The sequence below is a fragment of the Drosophila hydei genome, unplaced genomic scaffold (genome assembly GCF_003285905.1).
Source record: "Drosophila hydei strain 15085-1641.00,03,60 unplaced genomic scaffold, DhydRS2 tig00008116-arrow-pilon, whole genome shotgun sequence".
Taxonomy (NCBI): domain Eukaryota; kingdom Metazoa; phylum Arthropoda; class Insecta; order Diptera; family Drosophilidae; genus Drosophila; species Drosophila hydei.
The window spans coordinates 1,211,831-1,231,470 of record NW_022045829.1 but is presented as its reverse complement, the minus strand read 5'-3'; the positions used below and the strand labels follow the sequence as shown (position 1 = coordinate 1,231,470).

Genomic DNA, 19,640 nt, shown 5'->3' with positions numbered 1-19,640 from the left:
CTTTTTTGTATTTTAAATAAATTTATTTTAATTTAAATTTTAAATATTTTTATGTTCATTTACTGAAATTTCGTTTAAATCTGAGTGATCTTAGCCTCTTAAGTAAACCTCGTATGGGTAGAAAATACTGATTACTGATGGAAAAAATATACAAAAAGAATATACAAATATTGATTTGATATTTGACTAGTCTCAATCAAATACTCAGCTAAGTTTTTGTCTTTGTAAATATATTGGCAGTTGGGAATCAGGTATCAGACTTTCCCTTGTGAAGGTTTCTTAACGGTTGAATTTGACTCTGAAACCAGAATATCTACATCACATTAGATCTTTAAGATATTTCCTAAATATTTTAAATTGAATGAGTAAATTTCTTAAAAGTTTTTAGTAGTGATACGAAAGTGCCTTAAACAAGTAAGAAAGCTCTAGGTGGGGTGCGCGACTAGGAGTTACCCTGATCCCAGTCCTAGTTTTAATATTTTCCATTACGAAACCAAGATTCGATCAAGGTATTCTTATTTCAGAAGTTCGATCTTCATTAGTAAAATAGTGAATGCCAATTGGCTAGCAAATCCTTTTAACCATAAAAGCTTTGGCATAAAAGATTTGGCATTCGTATGCCTCATTTAATATTCATTCGAAATCGCTGTGAAACTAAATGCAGTTAATTCAAGTACAGGCCGGCCATATAAATGGCATAGAAATCACTGTTCGTTACTCAGTTACTGTTACCAAAACCTGACATAATTTAGCTGTATGATGAATACATTCATATTACTCATTCATGACAGAGCATATGCAGTTTTGAATAGCGTTTTCACTGATTTTGCATTCAGTGGCAGTGACTGCTTGATATCCCTTGAGTAGCTGCTCTTAAACAATGGAAACTACTGCCAGCTATGCGTAGGGATCCTTTCAGCCAGCCAACCAGGCAACCAGCCATCCATCCATCTGCCTGCCTCCATGACTGCCTGGCTGACTGGCTGACTGGCTGCCTAGTGTCAGGCCATTTGATATTTGCGCTCGAGTCGAGCACTAAGGGAAATCTCTGAAATCTCACCGTAGGATTTGTTGCAGGCCACAACGGATTACCCTCACATAAAATGTACAGCTTCATATGTGTGTGTGTGTGTGTGCGAGTGTGTGTGTTGTGTGAAAATGAGCAAATTTTGTGCGTGGCTGCGAGCGGTTGAGTTAAGTTGGCAAACTATTTCATGGTATTGGCCCAAAGGGCGCAAAGGGCTCTGAAGTCAACTTTAATTAACTGCTTAGTAAATGCTGAAAGGAATTGTTAAATGTTGCAGCCATCTTTTATTACGAAACAATGCAAAGCACATCACTTTAAATATCAGTTAAATATATTAGGGTGGCTTAACCACTTGATAAGCGTTTGGGATACTTAATCAACGACTTGCGTCGACATGAGGGCTAAAGTTTATGGTAAATGTGACCTGTAACTATTAAACATAAAAATGTATATTCTAAACTATGAAGAGCGAAAATAGAGTCATACTATAGCGAATGTCCTACTATTAATTTTAGCTAGAGTAGGTAAATTAATTGGAGCTAAGTAGATTGCAAAGGTTGCTTAAGTTTCTCTACTTGGTGTTCGATGATCTCTAGTTATATATGAAAGAGAACTAGCTACTACTACTACTATTTATACTTCTGTTCATTTGAACACTACTACTACTACTTCTACTACTACAACTACTACTCATTATACTACTACTACTAGCATTACTACATTATTACTACTACTACTACTGCTAATACTACTACTACTATTGCTAATACTACTTCTACTACACTAATGCTACTTCTACTACTACTACAATTACTACTACTATTACTATTACTACAATTACTACTACTATTACTATTACTACTACTACAATTACTACTACTACTACTATTACTACTACTACTACTACTACTTCTTTTCCTTCAGCTTTTACTACTAGTTAAAATAAATCTCTGCAGCGGTTAAAGCCCAATTATGCTTGTTCATTATTATTTCATAAGAAAGAGTTTCCATTTACCAAGCCTGGCGACGGCATAACAGTTGCTGTGACACTTCCAGTTTCATTTCCGTTTTTTAATTATTATTCGCTTGCCATGACATAAGTGCTGAATTAAGAAATTATGTAATAACAGTGGAGGCCAAATTAAATTTCAAGCCTGAATGACTGCGAGAGGCATAATAAAAAAAACAATGAGCATTGGGAAAATTGGCAGTTGGCAATTGAATTATTTAATGGCCAACGAAGGCTACGAAGCTTCGCAGCATGCTTAAAAGTTTTCACACCTTAATTTTACTTAACTTACAATTTCGGTTACTTGTGGTGCGAAGGCCTTTTGACAGTTTGGCAACAAATACTCAGAGAGTATCGAAGACAAACTTTAATCGTGTTGCATAACCCCGGGCGACGAGCGGGCCACACGTTTCCAGCCACGTTAACAAAGTGCATGCATTTTCTATAAAGTGCAAGAATTGCATAAAATTTCAATAAACTGGCAACGACGACACATTCGACGAGGAGAGGCAGATGAAGCGTTGGTTTGGGTTGAATTTTAACAGAGAGAATGCGGCGTCAGTGAAAATGTAAAATTTATTGCCAGCTGAATTCTCATTTCGGGTCGCATTTCTACAACTTTGCCTCATTTGTTGCCAAGCACTCAAAAATCAAATGTTCTTTAAGATCAGCGCACTTTGCGTAGAGTTCGCCATGAAGGAGCTGAGCTGCATTTTAAAGTCACTTCAACTGCATTTCATATGCAAATGCTTTTGTTTCGCCTTGCGCACGTGTTCGGGTTCTGCAAATGCGGAAGGTGAGTACCTGGTTGCTAAGCAACGTTGATTTGCACCTGAGCAACTTTTGTAGACACTAACAAAAGCGAGGCAAATATAAATTGCCATCAATAAGCAAACTTTTGCTGTAACTATTTTATGTTGGCTTAGCTGTGCATCTGGCTGTCAGTCTATTAAAATTAAAGACTTCATATTTGTTAGATGTGCTAATTGACCTCGTCTTATAAAGGTGCATAGGACTGGGATCAAATTATCTCTTCGACGGGCACCTCCACTAGAGCTGTTACCTATTCACTTGTGCTTTACAATTTATCAATATAAAAGTTTCCATTTAACAGTTATTCAAAATTTCCATTCATAAAGCTTGATCCTCCTCCTAATTCTCTTTCAATCTATATTAAGAGATAGTTCCTCTGGTTTCCCTAGCAACTCTTAAAACTACTCAATCTTGCTATCAATTCATCTACCCTTCATATCAATAGATACTGTACCCCAAGTCAAAACCTTCACTTTGTCTGTTATACTCACTCGCAGTGTATAGCTGAGTGGTACAAAAAAAATCCTTAAGCTGTTAATTCACATATTTTGCAAGCTTTTTTGCATCTGGCTTCCAATTGTTGTAAGCAGAAATGTTGTCGGCCGCACGCCTTAAAGTATGCCACGTATTTTTCTTTACACAGCCAGCAAACATTTATTACCCACCCGCCCACAGGCCTTAGACAAATGGTTATGTTAAGCATCGTAAGCGCTGTTCCTCGTTTGTCAGCCTTGCGCTTTCGCTTCTATCTTCTTTATGTGTGTAGCCTGTACCCCTTGGGAAAATGTTGAGAGTGTTTAGTTTTGTTTTCAGCTGGCTTAGCCAGTCATGGTGTAGTTTAGCGATGCGAAAAAAATAAAATTATGATTTAATATAATACATACATATATATTAATTTAAAGCTTTTTTGGCTTGCTGAGCTTTTTCAACACTTCATTTAACTGACAGTTTGGCGCTTTTTTCTCCACTTTCTCTAAGCTTTTTGCTAAATAGTCAACTAATTGCAGTAGTAGATTGCCTTCGCTTTTTTAAGCTTGGCTGTCTAAAAGCCTGACAAATTGCTTGCCTCCTCCCTCACATAATGACGCCAATGAGTCGATTGCCTGCCTCGTGAAATGCTACAATCAATCATATTGACTTGAACTCAGTGGCATTTAATGACAGCTGGAACACAAAAAATTTGACAATAATTTGACTTGTTTTTTTTTTGCTTCTGTAAATTAAATACTATTTAAATACCCGATATAAATGAGAGAGTGAAGCTTTAGCAGTGATCTAAGAGCAAGACTTTATGGAAAAAGGAAAATAAATTTTAGTTTTTTCTATATATTTAAGAAAACAACTTTTTAAGCTTTAATAGAGTTTTTTTGTTCATTGAATAATATTAATTTAGATCGTTTATTTTTTTGGCAGCTTAATTTCCCAGCATATTTATTGTGATAAAATGGGTTAAATATAAATAAACATAAATATATAGTTATTTATTCCATATATAGAGATATTTTTATGCTTGTTTTATATAATTTAATTCATTTACATTTTTTGTATTTTATATCAAATTATATTTTATTTTATTATTTTTTTAATATATATTTTACTTACGAGATTATTTGTAATAAATTAAAGCCTAGAAAATTTAATTTAGTTCTCTTTCTGTTTTTTTCAATTTCTAAGCTATTGTCAAAGTATGTTTTGCTGTAGGTCTCATTTGAAGCAAACCAAATAATTCAGTTCACCTATATTTGTTGTGGACGTTACAGACATTTTTAGAAACTCAACAAAATGTCCGCAAAACCAAAAATGGTAAAATAAATTATTAAGGAAAAGTAAAAATCGAAATTTTTTTAATAAAATCCTTTTCTTTACAGGAATGTAAGCCGCCACCACTTTCAGTGAGTAATAGTCTACATAAAATCTGGAAATATATTTAGAAGTATAGCTATGCATATACATATGTGTATATTTATATATATGTGTTTATATTTTTTCATATGTTATATGTTTGTTTATTTATTTATATTTGATGTAGATGTAGAATTTCCACACTGTCCTTTTCCATTGCAGCCAGAACAGCTGAAGAATGTCAAATTTCCTATGCACAATACGCATTTCAAAAAAATGATAAAAAATTTGAGGACGGCTTGCTGTTTGTCCCTGTTGGCTCCACTTATGTTTTATATATTTCACAATACCCCGCGCAAGGTGAAGTATCGGAATTTCTACACAAATTATGATCCGTTGGATGCGTTTGATCGTATGAAGAGCGGCGGCTACTTGAGCTCGTGCCCAGCCAAGGAGGACAATAAGGAGAAGGAGAAGGAAAAGGACAAAAAGAAGAAGAAGTAAATCGAATACCAGAAAACGGAATCAATTCACTTCAGATAGGACAACATAGTTGAATCACACAACAATGCAACAATGGAAAGGAAATCAGAACAGGAACGCAAATGAATTCTAAGAAATAGTTAACTCAAGTTATGAAATATTCCTCACCCACACACTAATACACGCATACATAGGCATACACGCACACACATATACACGCACATACACGCACATGCACACACATGCACACATACTCGCACACACATCGATAAAATTGTTGATTAAATGGAGCATTGCAAATACTTGAATTCTATTTCTAAAGTTCGGCCACGCCTCCTAAATCGCTCACTGGTATGTGCTTGTCTGTTATTGATGGCCAATTACAACTGAAGCCGAGTGGGTTAAGGACTATTAAACGTTGCGGCCGCTATTCAAGTTGTCGGTTGAAGCTATTGATGTTTGTCCCATGAGTTCTGCAGTGAGTCTGCCTCATAATTCCTTATCTTTGAACTATTTTCAGGCTTTAGCCTTAGTTCCTTCAATTTTCAGCTGAAGCAACTATATATGTAACATATATATATATATGTATATGCTTGCTATGCAATTGTTTGAAGGAATTCGACAAACTATGCACGTTTCGATGCACACATTTCTTGGTAGCTTTTATCACATTCTTTGATTGGCATTTTCTCGCCCAATTTAATGTTTCAGTAACATGTTTTGCATAGCACATTCGATTTGGCTACCCAGTAAATGAGAGAATTTGTAAGCAGGGTAGCTTAGATTGTACAGAATTTCTAAGCATACCCTGTAAATATACAAGTGAAGGCTGGCATGTTTTGGATAGCGCAATCGATACGTATACCCTGTATAAATCCATGTAATGGTAACATTTTTATATTCTTTAAACTATGGTGTGTATAAAAGGGCTTCTTAAATTGTGAATATCTCTGTGAGAGCAAGATATACCCTTTAATATAATAATGAGTTGTGGACATTTTTATAAGCATGAGAGCTTTTATACAGAGTGGGTAATGATTGATGAAATTGGAATGCTGCAAAATTTATCCAAAATTGAGCTATGCTTATGAATTGTCTTGTGTGTGAACTGAAAAAATGCATACAACACAATTGTCAAAAAGCGCAATGAAAGTTCTTTCGAACAATCGACGCTCAGCATGGCATCAGTTCAGAAGCAGTTCATTGCCCTGTTGAGATATTTGACCATTGGATGTTAAGTCAAGCTGAAAACGTAGTTTGATGGGCATAGAGCAGCCTTAGCGAGAAGTGTTCAAGAAGCCAGAAAGCCAAATTTTGATCAAAAACTAGAAGCACTGGCAGCAAAACTGGCAGTGCTTGTCCAGTTCTGGCAATGGCTTGGACGTAGTTTCAAAATTACATCAATATTTTCACCATTCATAAATTCATTCACTAATCAGTCAGCTCTAACTCATCTTCGCAGTGTCTTCTTTGGCATGAGACGCCGCCGCAGAGCCCCATGGAATTACACCCCTTATATATCAGCAGAAAAACTATTTACAGGGCATGGTCAAGTCTATATATTTCAATATTGATCTTATATTTGCTTTCGCTTAGCCATATTTGAATGCTTTCTGTGCATTGGCTAATCTCGCACTTGGCCTTTGCTTTCCTTTCTTTTCTGTTGTTGCTTTTTACTGTTTCTCGTGACATGTTTCAGCAACAAACAAAAAACAGAAACAAAAAATTCCTCAGCTAGTTGCTTCTGCTTTAAATATTGTCCCTTTTCAAGCGGATGTTTGGTTATTAAATTTCTGCTGAAGCTGAGCCCGCATCCAATTTGTTATTCTCGCTGAGTCAGTGCTGGGCATTTGCATTTGCATTTGCATGTGGCAATTAGATTAGAGCATTTAAATGCTTTGACTTTTTATTACTTTTATTTTGTTGCCGACCCTTGAACTCTGACTCAGACTGAAGAGATTTCAATTTGTTGACAATTTGTGGACCTTAGCCGTACGTTGAACCTGGCTCAAATCAAGCAGACAGTCAGCTACACAGAGTGACAAGTTCAATCTGTTGCATGCCACATGGCGCTGAAGGCGCTTAGAAGTGCGGCAGCGCCTAACAAAACAGCGCTGCATACTTGAAGGCGTTGCCTCAACTGCGGCTGAGGCATTTGGCCAAACAAGAAAAACTTGGCCAAACAACTTTTCGGGCAAATCGCATGAAATTTAAGTGGAATTTTGAACTTCTCAACAGGGCTATCAGGGCTGCGTCAGAATCAATATGCGAATATTATTTGAATAGTTTTCGCATTAAGATTGCCTTTGGCCCACAACTTCTAGAAGTTTTGAATTTATGTTATGCCCTACCACGGCACATTGTACATTTTTGAGAGCGAAAGCTGGAATATGCCAAGAAACACATATAAATAAAAAGGGTAAAACTGAATAGAACAAGTCTAGTCCACTGAATAAAATTGATTAAGTGTGGAGCTTAAATATAAAGAAAATCATTCGTATTTATTAGTTTTAAGTGTAGTTCGGTGTTAGGGGAAGTTTTTATATTTTTTGTTTACTCATTAACTCAGTTCGTATTGAAAATGTCACAGTTTCCCACAAATATACTCAAAGCAGCTTAGATACACCCGCCAATTGGATACGTGGAAAATGGCTAAAAGCTGAATGCTCCAGAGATTTAAAGCTGGTATTCGAATTAACCAAATAAGTTACTGTTGGCCTATTTTGTTACCTGACCAAAAAGCTTATTAATTGGCTTTTTAGTTTACAAGTATGATGTAGTCGGTTAAGCCCACTTTCAGCGTTTTCATTTGCTTTTTAGTTATGCATATAAACATCAATCGACGAATCAAAGAATCTATGAATGCATAAAAAAGCGAATTTTAACATTCTAAATTGTTTTTAAATAAAATAACTTTTCCTAAGAATTTTAAAAAATCTCTAACATAAAAAAATTTTAGAAAAAAATTTATTTCTAAATACTTCAAAAGTTTAGCTTCAATAAATTAGCGATGTTAATAAAAAATAAATAAAGTTCTGTTATTTTGTACTATATGAATAGAATATCATTTTCACAGAAAGAAAAAGGAAAAAACGAAATTTAATAAAAAAGTTTCAAAATATTTTGCATATAGCTTCAAACTTTACTATTTTGCTGCAGCTGATTCTACAAATCTTCTATTTACTTTTAGTTACAATCTCGATCATATTTATATTCATTTACCTGACAAAGTAACTATATTTTATACTAAGATTTTCTTTGCTACTAACAGCAGCTGCTGCTGCTTCAAGCACTTTAATGAATACAAATGAGCCTGGCTTTGCTTTTTGGCAGCCACTGTCTAAATATGCAATGCACACACACTTTTATTTGGTGTCAACGAACTCTTAAGAGTTCCTTCGAGCGTTATTATCCATTTGGTTAACTACAAAGATTTTACTAATTGTAAATTATTGACACAGCCCAAGCTTGAGCGACATTAAGTTTTGACAGTTTGCAGAAATTATATATTTCCCAGAACTATTAAGTTTTGCAAAATATTTTAATTGAATTTTTAATTGATTGCTTGGACAAAAATATATAGCAAGCAGAATATTGAATATTTACGTAAATAATTTGTGTAGTTTTAAAGCTCTAAAGCAATTGAAGTGCTTACTAAATACTTATTAATTTGTATAATACGAGGTGAGCTTTGAAAGTCTTTTAAATATTTTGCTGTTATTTATTTAAAAATACATTTTGTATTTTTTTAAAGTAATCCACATAAAATGTTAAATTCCTGTCTTTTTACTCTTAGCTCTTAAAGCCGCAATTGACAATCCTAAGAGCGGAGACAATCTTCCACTAATTCCTGATGTGTAGACATTTATCATTCAATCATTCATTCAACTGCCGCGAGTGCTTTGAACTGGAAATAATGTTTGCAATTTGTTAAACGTAAATAGAAACTTTAATATGATATAGTTGGAATGTTGATGTACAAAATTGTTGTCTAAAAAAAGACTACAACCCGTTTCGCATCTTGACACCCTGTTGAATACTTTTAATCTGTTCCAACTCTAACTAGCTGGGTCGGTTGGAAAACCCTTTTCACAGACTCTTTTCCAGCCACCACTGCCTTTGCCCATTTGCTCCATTATGCTCACGACTATGATAGTTTGTGCCTTTCGCATATAAAGTCGAAAATTCATTAAAATTTTCTTAGTAAATGTAGCTACTTTCGAAAGTAATCATGGCCAAAAGAAGCAAATAGTAGTCGAGGTTCAATGTCTAATGCGATGGTGGCTGTGGTAGGAAATTCCATTGAAATTGGTCATGTCTTTTCATGCTCAAATGCTGCATGCAATAATTGTTGTTGGTAACATTATCCTTTGATAGTTTCATAGATTACTTCGAGCTGAGTTCAGCTGATGTTGAGGCATGGCCAGTTCACTAGCTCTTGTGGGGAATCCAGTTGTTGCTTGCCGCGATTCGTGGAAACCTTTTCATTTAGTATTCGAACTACTTATTTTGCAAATGAGAAGAGGTCGCTCGACAGCTCTTGGTTTGCGTTTAAACGGAACTCAATTTCCTCTTTGGCCTTGAGGGGCAATGCAGCAAGGCTCTCTCCGGAGGTTGCAGCAAGATTATCATGAAACGCTGATAGAGCAACTTACTTAGCAGTGTATTATATAGCTATAATATTAATCTTGGTATATTTTAGCCATGGCCATGAGCTTGACTAAGACTCAAGCCTACGTTCGCCTCTACAGCTCAATTTGATCTTTCACAAATTCAATTCTTTCACCATAAAACTAAGAATTTAATATTGCAGGCAAAGTACTTCTTCTTCTACTTTTTCATCTATTTTATCGGAGTTTCGGCTGACATGCGTTGGCTGTCATTCCATGGAAAAAAAGACTGCAATTTCCGTCTGGCCACTGCCATGACTCAATCTCACTCGCCAACTCTCCAATAGACCATGGCCAACACGCATATGCATAGACAATGGCGATTATTTCATGGGCAAAAACAAAAAAAGGCCTTTGGCAACAATTTCAATATTTGTTCTTTTATACTCCTTCTCTTCTTCTTCTGCTTCTTCTTTGTTACTGCGAGCCATAAATTTGGCGCTCTTGACAATGTCTGTCTGTGCGCTTAACTCAAAATACTCGTTTAATGCGACTCAATGAAGCCGAAAGTGACAACGTATTTCAGTTTGCCAAATTATTTATATATATATTAGCCAGAAGAGGGTTGCAGTCGAAAGAAAAAATATAAAAATATGCTATTTATATAAATTTGTATATATATGTAATTTCAATAAAAACACATCTTGTCAAAGTCCTAATTTTATTCATATTAAAAAATTAAAAATTTAGTTAAATAAAAATAAAATATAATAGTAGATATTATAAATATTTATATGTTTTTATAACAAATAATATCAAATTTAAAGAAAATAGTTTGAAAATAGAAATAAAAATACTTTATTGTTGAAAAATGTTATAAATTTTATTTTATTTACTATGCACTAAAATATATATTTCTTATTATTATTATAACATCATTATGAGCTTAGCTATATATTTTTAAAAAATCAAAGCTAAATTCTTGTTTATTTAAATTAATATTTTTATATAAAATAAATATTTTATATAAAATATATAGTATATTTATGCTTTTAGTTTAAGCTTTATATAAATATTTTTGCATTCCATAAAAATATTCTAATTTATTTATAACTGAGTCATTTCTTTTATACATTTTCACGCATATGACATGTTGTATTAAAAAAAAAACGAATGTAAAATTAAATAACTTTCCGTCAGCTGGCTGACTGACTGCATTATTTCTAGTTCACTGCCTGCTTGCCAGACTGTGTTGCCTCTGCTGTCTCCTGGTTATACCCTGAACCCATTCAAAATGGGTGAATAGGGTATAATGCTTTTGCTAGAATTTGTGTGATAGACACGAGCAGTCATGCACTACGTCTTTACATACTTTAGTATGCGAATATTAGTAGCAAAAACCGATTTGCCATCGCCTAATCTCTCCTACGATTGGAGAGCAAGAGTTTCTTGGAGTACAGCAAAGCAACGACAACTTCACTCATTGAAGGCTTCCCCTTATAAGCTCCCTCCTTCAATTCTGCTTCAACTCATATTGTGTATGTCATGTGACTCAAAGTATCTTCTAGTCGGTCACTGCCTACTGGGTCATTCATATTTGCTTTTTTTTTCATTAACTCCAGCTACTTTTAGCGCATTTATCTGAAAAATTGGCCAGATTTGGCTAAACGCTGATGTCTCTGTCTGTGGCACCGAGGCAACGTCTCTTCATTTCAGCGCGACATACGGTTTTTTGTTAAACCCAACGATTGATGAAACACTGTTAAAATGGCTGTATGGATGGGTGTTTGTGTGCCCTTTCTATTTGTCTTGTCTGAGCTTTGTCACGAGTGTCTATCATAATTATATAAATCACTGACAGATAAACATGTTTCTTCACATGAGTCTAATAAACTGTTAACAAATGGTAAGCTGCAGGTATTTTAAATAAATATTATTCAGCTTATTTAAGATTCAAACATGCAAGCCATTTAAATATTATTTTTGGAGAGTTTTTGGTTAAGTTTAAGGTTTGTTAAAGATTGAATTATATATATATCTAAAATATGAAAGTTGCTTATGTGTTAAAGGCTCAGTGGGCCTTGGCGCTGTTCTTAAAAGCAGAGTACTTTATAGTCTTATTCCACAATATATATTTTTGTCAGCTAAAAAGCAAACCTACGCGTGCAACAAAATGTTGAAGGCATAGTCGCTTTCTATGATATCTTGAACGTACTTTGAGACTCATGTATCTGCGCCTATGTATCTGTGTGTGTGTGTTTGTCTCTGTGTGCGTTTTGTTTGTCTATGATGCTTTGCTTTATGCGACATTGCTAACACAGCGGCGCATCGCATCGCTTCGCTTCGCATCGCATCGCAATTTGCCAAGGGGTTCATTAGACTTTCAACTTTTGTTTTCTCGAATGCCGCCACGCAACGTCAAAGCCAATGAACGAAAAACATGCACAAACGTTAGACAGATATGTGTGTAAACTGATGTGTGTGTGTGTGTCTCTGTGTAAAGTAGGTGAAAAACATGCAGAATGAGAAGTGGCATTAAGAACTAGTGGCCTGACTGCAACTGCGGCAAAAATGGCACAAGGCAAACAAAACAAGCCGAAAGCAAAAGTAAAAAGAGAAAAAAAATGAAAGCAAACGTGCCACATGCCGCATGCGGCATGCGGCATGCCACAAAGTATGCACAAAGTCAGCTAACACGCTCGGATTGATGGTCAGAGCATTGCGACTTGCGTATAACCGCATTAGAACTGAACCCAACAAAAATAAACCAAACTTGTTCCCTTAGGCTCAATAGAAACTTTGGATCAGTCTGCTGCTTTGGCTGCTCAAGGTCAGCTTCGATTAGCTTGGCAACTGTTGGCCCTCTTAGCCATATTTATTCATTAGTCGGCGAACGCCTAAAAGCTGGCCATAACATTTGCACGCGTCCAACTTTAGTTTTACGGCCCTGACGTCTGTGCCGTAATCAAGAGAAAAGGCGTTAACGGCAACAGATAACGCGCAATTGTTGCTCACGAAATGTTATATGAAAAGTCGGCATTTACTTTTTGCTGTGCTTTAAATTTCTATGTTTATTTAAGTTTTATGTTTTGTTGTTTAAGAATTAAGTTGCTTCTATATAAAAATAAAAAGTATTGCTTAGAGCGAGAGTTATTTGAAAATTTATCAACTCTAAATATTATAGAAATTTGGAAAATTTGGAATGTGAAATATAATAATAAATTATGAGCTTACATAAAAAAATACAAAATAAAATAATATTTATCGCATTCTACATTAGTTAAGCATTTTTTATACCAAAGATATTTGCTCTTCAATTCACATTCAAATGAAATAATTTAAGACTTTTGTTGTACCTTCCTAAACCAGATTCATCTTCTACATTTGCTCTTGAAAGGCTCTTCTATGCAATTCTCATTAGAGCTTCATCTTGTCTCCCACCTATCCAATTCTAATTTATGTTCCCTTTCCATTTGGCCTTATACTTCTATCAAAGTCAAGTCTCAATTGAATTGTGTCTTACATCACAATCCTTAATTCTTTTCTATATAATTCTCATATATATTATATAATATTGTAGCTTTTCTCATACACTTTAATTTAATTTCTATATAATTATATTTACATTTTTATAACAGCCATTTTATCTTCCATCTAACACTCTTATGTTTTGGCTCTTTTATGAAATTCTCGGTGTAAACAAATTTAAAAAAATATCATTAAGCTTGCTGTAACGATATGAGGCATGCAATTGACCTTTCACCTGTTAACACTTTATACCTGCCTCTCTATCTCTCTATCTCTCTCTCTCTCTCTCTCTCTCACTCTGTTGCTCTTTCTCACATTTCCTCTTAACTAGTTTAAGGTCCGTAATGGCTTCGTTAGCATCTGTTTACTTGGCTTCGTTGACTATAACTTCATCAATATTTGATACCTACTGCCTGCTTGCCGTTCTCCTTCCGGTTGACGTCGTCGCCATCGTCGTCTCTTCAGCTCGCCTGGCACAAATTAACATTTTGTGTTTTTGCAATTTGTCGAACAAAAAATCAATTAACTTATTAATTGAGCAGCTGCCACTGTTGCTGCTGGGCGTCCTCGACTGTGGCTGAGCGAGCTCAGGTTATTTTTGATTGTGAGTGGATGCTCTTCCTCGTCCTTTCGCTTATTTATTGAAGCTCGCATTCACGCCACGTCACGCAGGGACACAAATTAACTTTACTTGTTCACCCCGTCCAGTCAAGGCCATTTCTTTTGTTGCCCTTCTCCTATAGGAGACCCCATTAGGGGGCAGCGCCTTAGGCTAAGCGTTTACATACTTAAATTGTTTGCCCGTGGCTTCCAATGCTCGCATTTTTTATTATTTAGCCCCAACCCCAAGCCAAGCCCCGATTGCGACTTATAACAACTTTTCCACTTGAACTTGACCACAAAGCATTTCAATTGCAATTTGATTTTCAGCTTGCAAATATTGCGAGCGAGGGCAGCTCGAGTAGAGCCCGAATGTCATACAGTAATAGTTAATAAAATAAAAAAATATGCTTAAGTATGTTAAGACATTTCAAACAAATATAATGTTAATACAAAAAATATGCATGGAATTCAATACATTGAATAATTATAATTATAAAATTAAATTTTTTGGAAATATTGTAATTTTAAATAAAATTAAATCATTTATTATTACAGGTATTAAATTTTATTTCTAAAATGTAGCATTTATTTATTATATTTTTTTGATATTTTACACAATTTTTCAAATATCTCTCAGAAAAATAAATAAAAAATTAATGCTAAGCTGATAAAAAAATATAATCATAATGGTTATTATATTAATTTAATTTAATTTAATTTTTATTTTAATTTAATACCACACTATTAATTTTTTTTCATATTGTATTTTATTAAGTTTATTGATATAGATCGATATTCAAAAATATATAAATACTTAAATACAAATGTCTTACTATTTATTATTGTATTTCGTTCAACTCACTTGTAATAGAACCCTCGCTTTGCATAGTTTAAGACATGGTTAACTATACTTTGGCTAGTTTGCGGCTTATAACGAGCAAACAATGTGTAGCACTTTGCTCTCTAAAACTCTGAGCTGCCGACCACTCACGCCACACAGTCAGCCGCCGCCTCTTAACTTGGTAACCCGAGTTTTACAGTTTTCTATGGCCAATTGATTTCATTTTTTATTTTGTCAGTGAGCTTGTATGCAAGCAAATCGTCGAGTCTTCGGCCAAAAGCACTTCCTACTATCCATGAATTCCTTTTAGCTTTTGTGCACACGCAAACACACATATATATTTATATGTATTTATATATATACATATATCTTATTGGTTTTATGACTCTTGCAGAGCCATTGACGTTTTTTAGTTCTCTAAGTATTCAGTGTCAAGTTCACGTTGGCTGACCACTTGACTCAAGGATTTCAGTTATGGAACTGCCAATCGATAGAAAACTATTTTCCACATGTAATGCAAGTCCATTTCTCTCTTCTTTTTTAAAGTGTACGCAAAAGAAACCATTTAATGCGAGCAGAGCGTATAACGTTTATAATAAAATACAAAGGGAGTTAGAGAAGTTTAAATTATTTCTAAAACATATATATGAATTATAGATATAGTAATAAATATTATGAAAGTATATATATTATTCTATTTATATATATTTAATTTGATTCAATTAAATATTAATAAAAATGTTAATAAACATAAAAAACATATGTAAATAATATTGCTGATAAATAGTTAAATAAAATTGAAAATCAAATTAATTTAATTTAAATTAAAAAAAACTGCCATAATATAATTAAATTATATTAAATTATGATTTTATTATCTTATAAATAAAATCAATGTAAGATTATAAAGTATATTTTTTTATTAGTAATTAATTTTTAATATTAAAAATTTTCCGATCTGAGTAAAATTTTGAGGTTGAAAGCAATTAACAGTTTTTCATTTCAGTTTTTCTGTGGCATGCGCCAATGCTAAGACTTGCTGCCACTTGCCCTGGTACACGCCTCTCGCATTCAGCCTTAATTGCAATGTCCATAAAATGGAGCTGGGCTCTTTGGGTCTGTCAGCTGTTGATGCCACAAGCTTGTGCGCGCGCTTACGCAGAACTCGGGCACATGTGACTGCATTAATTACGCCCCATGCCCGTGCCACTGCCCCAAGCCCGCCTTCGAGACACGCCCAATGAACAGGCAAATATCTAGCAAAACGTTGGGCGTTCCTCGCATTTTTTGCTTTTTTGTTTTTCTCATGTTGATCTGCAGCGCACGTTGCACGTTGTTCGTTGTACGTTGTTGTTTGGGGGCTGCTGATTGCAAGTTTCAAATTGACTTTGACCGCTACACACAAAACTTGCCACTTGTTGTTGCACACGTTGCACAGAGTCCACAACAATGCAACACACATAAAAGCATGTTTTCTATGTGTGTGTGTGTAAGAGTTCGTAAATATAGCCACGTGATGCAACTGGAAATCGGTTGTGCAAGTCTAAATTTAGTTTGTTCGCAATTCTAAAATAGCTTTGGGCTCGTAAAAGTAAAGTTGCAAAACAGAAAAATTTAAATTTTCAATTTCATACACAAAAATGTTTTTAAAAATGTATTAATATATAGAAATTAATTTAATTATGCAATATATATTATTTTATTATATAAAAAAAATAAATATTAATTAATAAAAAATATAAGTATAAATAAATACATAAATATATAATAAATAAGATAAATATTTAAATGAAACAATTTAACATTTTTAAATATTTTTGGAAATCAAATTTATTTTCTTTAAAATTTTAATTTCTTATTTAATTATTTTAATTTTAATCCACTTCTTTAATTATCATATTGTAATACAATTTATTTCAGTAAACAAGGCCAGTATTTAATTTTCATTCTACTCGTACAATCTCCTCGTTCAGAGCGCCTGCGTCGGTAGCGATGCTAGCACATTAGCCGGCGAAGTGTTCAGAAACAAAAAGCAAAACAGCTACAACTTTGCTGACTAGTTCAAGTTCAATGCAAAAGCAAAATGCAATGAAATGCCTACCAATACAGCGACCCTTCTAACAGCAGCGCTACGGAGAGAGCACAGCAACGATGTTATGTACTCAGAGCAGCGGTGTAACGTTCTCCGAGCAGCGCTGTAAACTTAAACAGCGCTGTTAAGTTTTTACAGCAGCGCTGCTTCGTTCATTAGCAGAAGCAGAAGCAGCAGCAGCAGCAGAAGCGTTGTAGCACTCTCACTGCTGTTATAGCTATAGGCAGGCGAGTTGCCGACGCAACGTCTATGACGTTGACTTCGTACGCACTCGTGTTGCTTTGGCCGCTATGTCGACGAGGACATGTCTGCAGGCATTTGAGTCTGTCGCGGCAACTCAAATGTTACGGACGCGAGCTGTGCGAGAATATATTAACAGCGCCGATCAGTTTCATGATAAAGATTTCAGAATTGGTCATAAATCAAACTTTGCAGAGTGTGAAAATATTTATTTAATTACTGCAAAAAAAATATTATCAAAATCTTTTTTATTAAATTAATAGTGCTTAAATCTACTACATGCAATAATAATTTAAATAATAATACATTTATCAAAACAAAATGAACTGAACTGAAAACTAGCTTGATAAAAATTAAATAAAATTTAATAATACATTTTTTGTGTACTAGTTGCTTAAAAATAATAAACTTATAAAATATAATATTCTTAGAGGCATAAATTATACATTATATTATATATACATTATAAAAAAAGTAATTATCATTATAAAATTTAACTTACTAAAAATTATAAATCTATATATGGTGGTAATAAAATGTATTTATTATTAACATATTTTCTATTATTTACAATATTTTTTTTTAATAATTAGATTTTATTGAATTGAAATTTTAAGTAAAATATTTAAAAAAAAATCATTTTAACTTTTGGAGGCTCCAACTCAATTGATTTTTGCGTTGAGCTTTGTAATGTTTTATAATGCATTAAATTGAGTCGAATAATAATTGGCTTTTACGCGTTGTCATTAAGTGTATTACAAAGTGCTTACACTGGAAAAAACTATAACAAATGAATGCTGTGAATGATGTGGAAATTTATATATATATATATATATATATATTTCAGACTCAATAAAAACAGTGCTCGAGGCGTGGTTGTTAAACAAAAATTGTAGCTAATATTTTATAATTGTCTATTTTTAGCAATGAATCGTGCAAATTAACAACTTGTGCTACATGGCGTATGCGCAATTTGCAAAAATTTGAATTGCTGTAAAATTTGAAAAAAAAAAAAAAAACAAAACCAAACAAAACAGAAAACCAGAAATACTGAACAAAATATAATTATATTTACATTTATGTGAAATAGAGCATTTCAATTTCAGAAATATTTTAAAATATATATATATATATATATATATATATTTATACAAGTGATATAAATATATATGTGCTAGTGAAAGTTGAAAGTTAGCCCATGCATAAAACTTGCCAGTCAAATTGCGCTTTGCATGTTAAACCATGTGAGAAACTAGTTATTCCAAGTGCACAAATCAAAAAAGGCAAGAAAAAAGTACGCAAAACTAAAATCAAGAAGCTGCCAAGCGGAGACAAAAGCTAAAGAAAACTAAACTAAACGAAAAACTGAAGACAAAGCACACAAAAAATAATACTAAAACGAGTACGAAAACTCACTGGAAAAAGCAACTTGAGCGTGCAACTGCAACTGACAGCTGCAGCTAAGGAAAAAATAAGAAAACTCCAAAGAAAATTCCCCTCGTTGGTAAGTGAAAATCTCTTTCACCCACTCATATCTTTCAATTAATATTTTGCCCAATTTATGGGACTTGAATTGGTGTTGTTGTAAGGCTCGGTGTGAGCTGTCAAATGATTTTCAATTGTTCCGAATTTATCTGACACAAAAAATGGTATCAGTCTGTGCTCTTCACCTGCGGCAGATGGAGCTTCCCCTTTTATTTCGCGTTTTTTTGTGGTTTGCTGCTGTGCGTGTTCGGATTAGTAAAAACATTTTGGCAGCTTAGCTTTTGGTTCATTAAGGCCCGTTGGATATTAACTCAAGCACATTTGTTTTGTGCGAGTTGATATACTCTGTCATTCCAGAAATGGGGTGTATTGCGTATGTCGTGGAGTAGTTGCTAACACTTCAAGACATGTATATATTGACTTCAGAGTCTTTCGGGCAACCTTTCAATGTTTTAATAGACTTTGATTAGGTATATACAATTGTGTTCATATAAATAGTAGTGCTGCACTACACATAACGTAAATCAAGCATAACGTAAACCAAAATCATCAAAATATGTTAAACTTAATATTCGTTTGAACTTGTTTTCAAACAGATTTATCATTTCAATTTTCAATTTTCCGTCCAACATTTAGTCTCCAGTCGCACAACAATTTTCATGAACAGAGCTGTGTTAAATGGCATAGCTTCAGCTAATATGACATGCAAGTCTAGTATTAAAGCTACTTTTATGGCCTGTCAGCCTCTGGCCATTTGCTTCAGCAACCCTCTTTATCACTTCGTTAATCAAGAGCATGTCAAAATTCTTCTGAATTCTTTGTAACTTACATAAAAATGTACGAAATACCTTGAAATAACAAGGCCTCCTGTGTGCACTCTTTCAGACAGTTGCCCAAAGCTGAGTTCAGTTGATTCCGTAATAGAAGAACAATGTATTATAAGTGTTTTATTTCGATCTGTTGGTCATAAGCCAGTAAATGTTGCGAAGCATTTGTTCGGCTCGTGCCTTATGCCTGCTTGAGGCACTTGTGAGGCAACAGTTGCTCTTCTGTGTATGGCAAAACGA

The 19,640-nt window shown here is 34.0% G+C and overlaps 2 protein-coding genes across 4 annotated transcripts in view; both read left to right on the top strand.

Annotated features, from left to right (window-relative positions):
- The first annotated feature begins 4,575 nt into the window (after positions 1 to 4,575).
- LOC111596317 lies at positions 4,576 to 5,476 on the top strand. Its single transcript, XM_023310483.2, has 3 exons — positions 4,576 to 4,652; positions 4,718 to 4,741; positions 4,914 to 5,476. The coding sequence occupies exons 1-3, from the start codon at positions 4,632 to 4,634 to the stop codon at positions 5,193 to 5,195; spliced, it is 327 nt and encodes a 108-aa protein (XP_023166251.1). The 5' UTR covers positions 4,576 to 4,631; the 3' UTR covers positions 5,196 to 5,476.
- Positions 5,477 to 18,258: 12,782 nt separating this feature from the next.
- Positions 18,259 to 19,640, top strand: part of LOC111596278 (trissin receptor) — a 44,492-nt gene continuing 43,110 nt past the window's right edge. For all 3 annotated transcript variants that reach the window (XM_023310424.2, XM_023310423.2, XM_023310425.2), the window contains exon 1: positions 18,259 to 18,592. The gene's annotated coding sequence lies outside the window, so the exon portion shown is untranslated. The remainder of the gene's footprint in view (positions 18,593 to 19,640) is intronic.

Excerpts from the sequence above, each read along its gene's own strand:
- LOC111596317 (XM_023310483.2), top strand. The coding sequence starts at position 4,632 with ATGTCCGCAAAACCAAAAATG. Across the intron at positions 4,653-4,717 it reads TGTCCGCAAAACCAAAAATG|GAATGTAAGCCGCCACCACT; the intron begins GTAAAATAAATT and ends TTTTCTTTACAG. Across the intron at positions 4,742-4,913 it reads GTAAGCCGCCACCACTTTCA|CCAGAACAGCTGAAGAATGT; the intron begins GTGAGTAATAGT and ends TTTCCATTGCAG.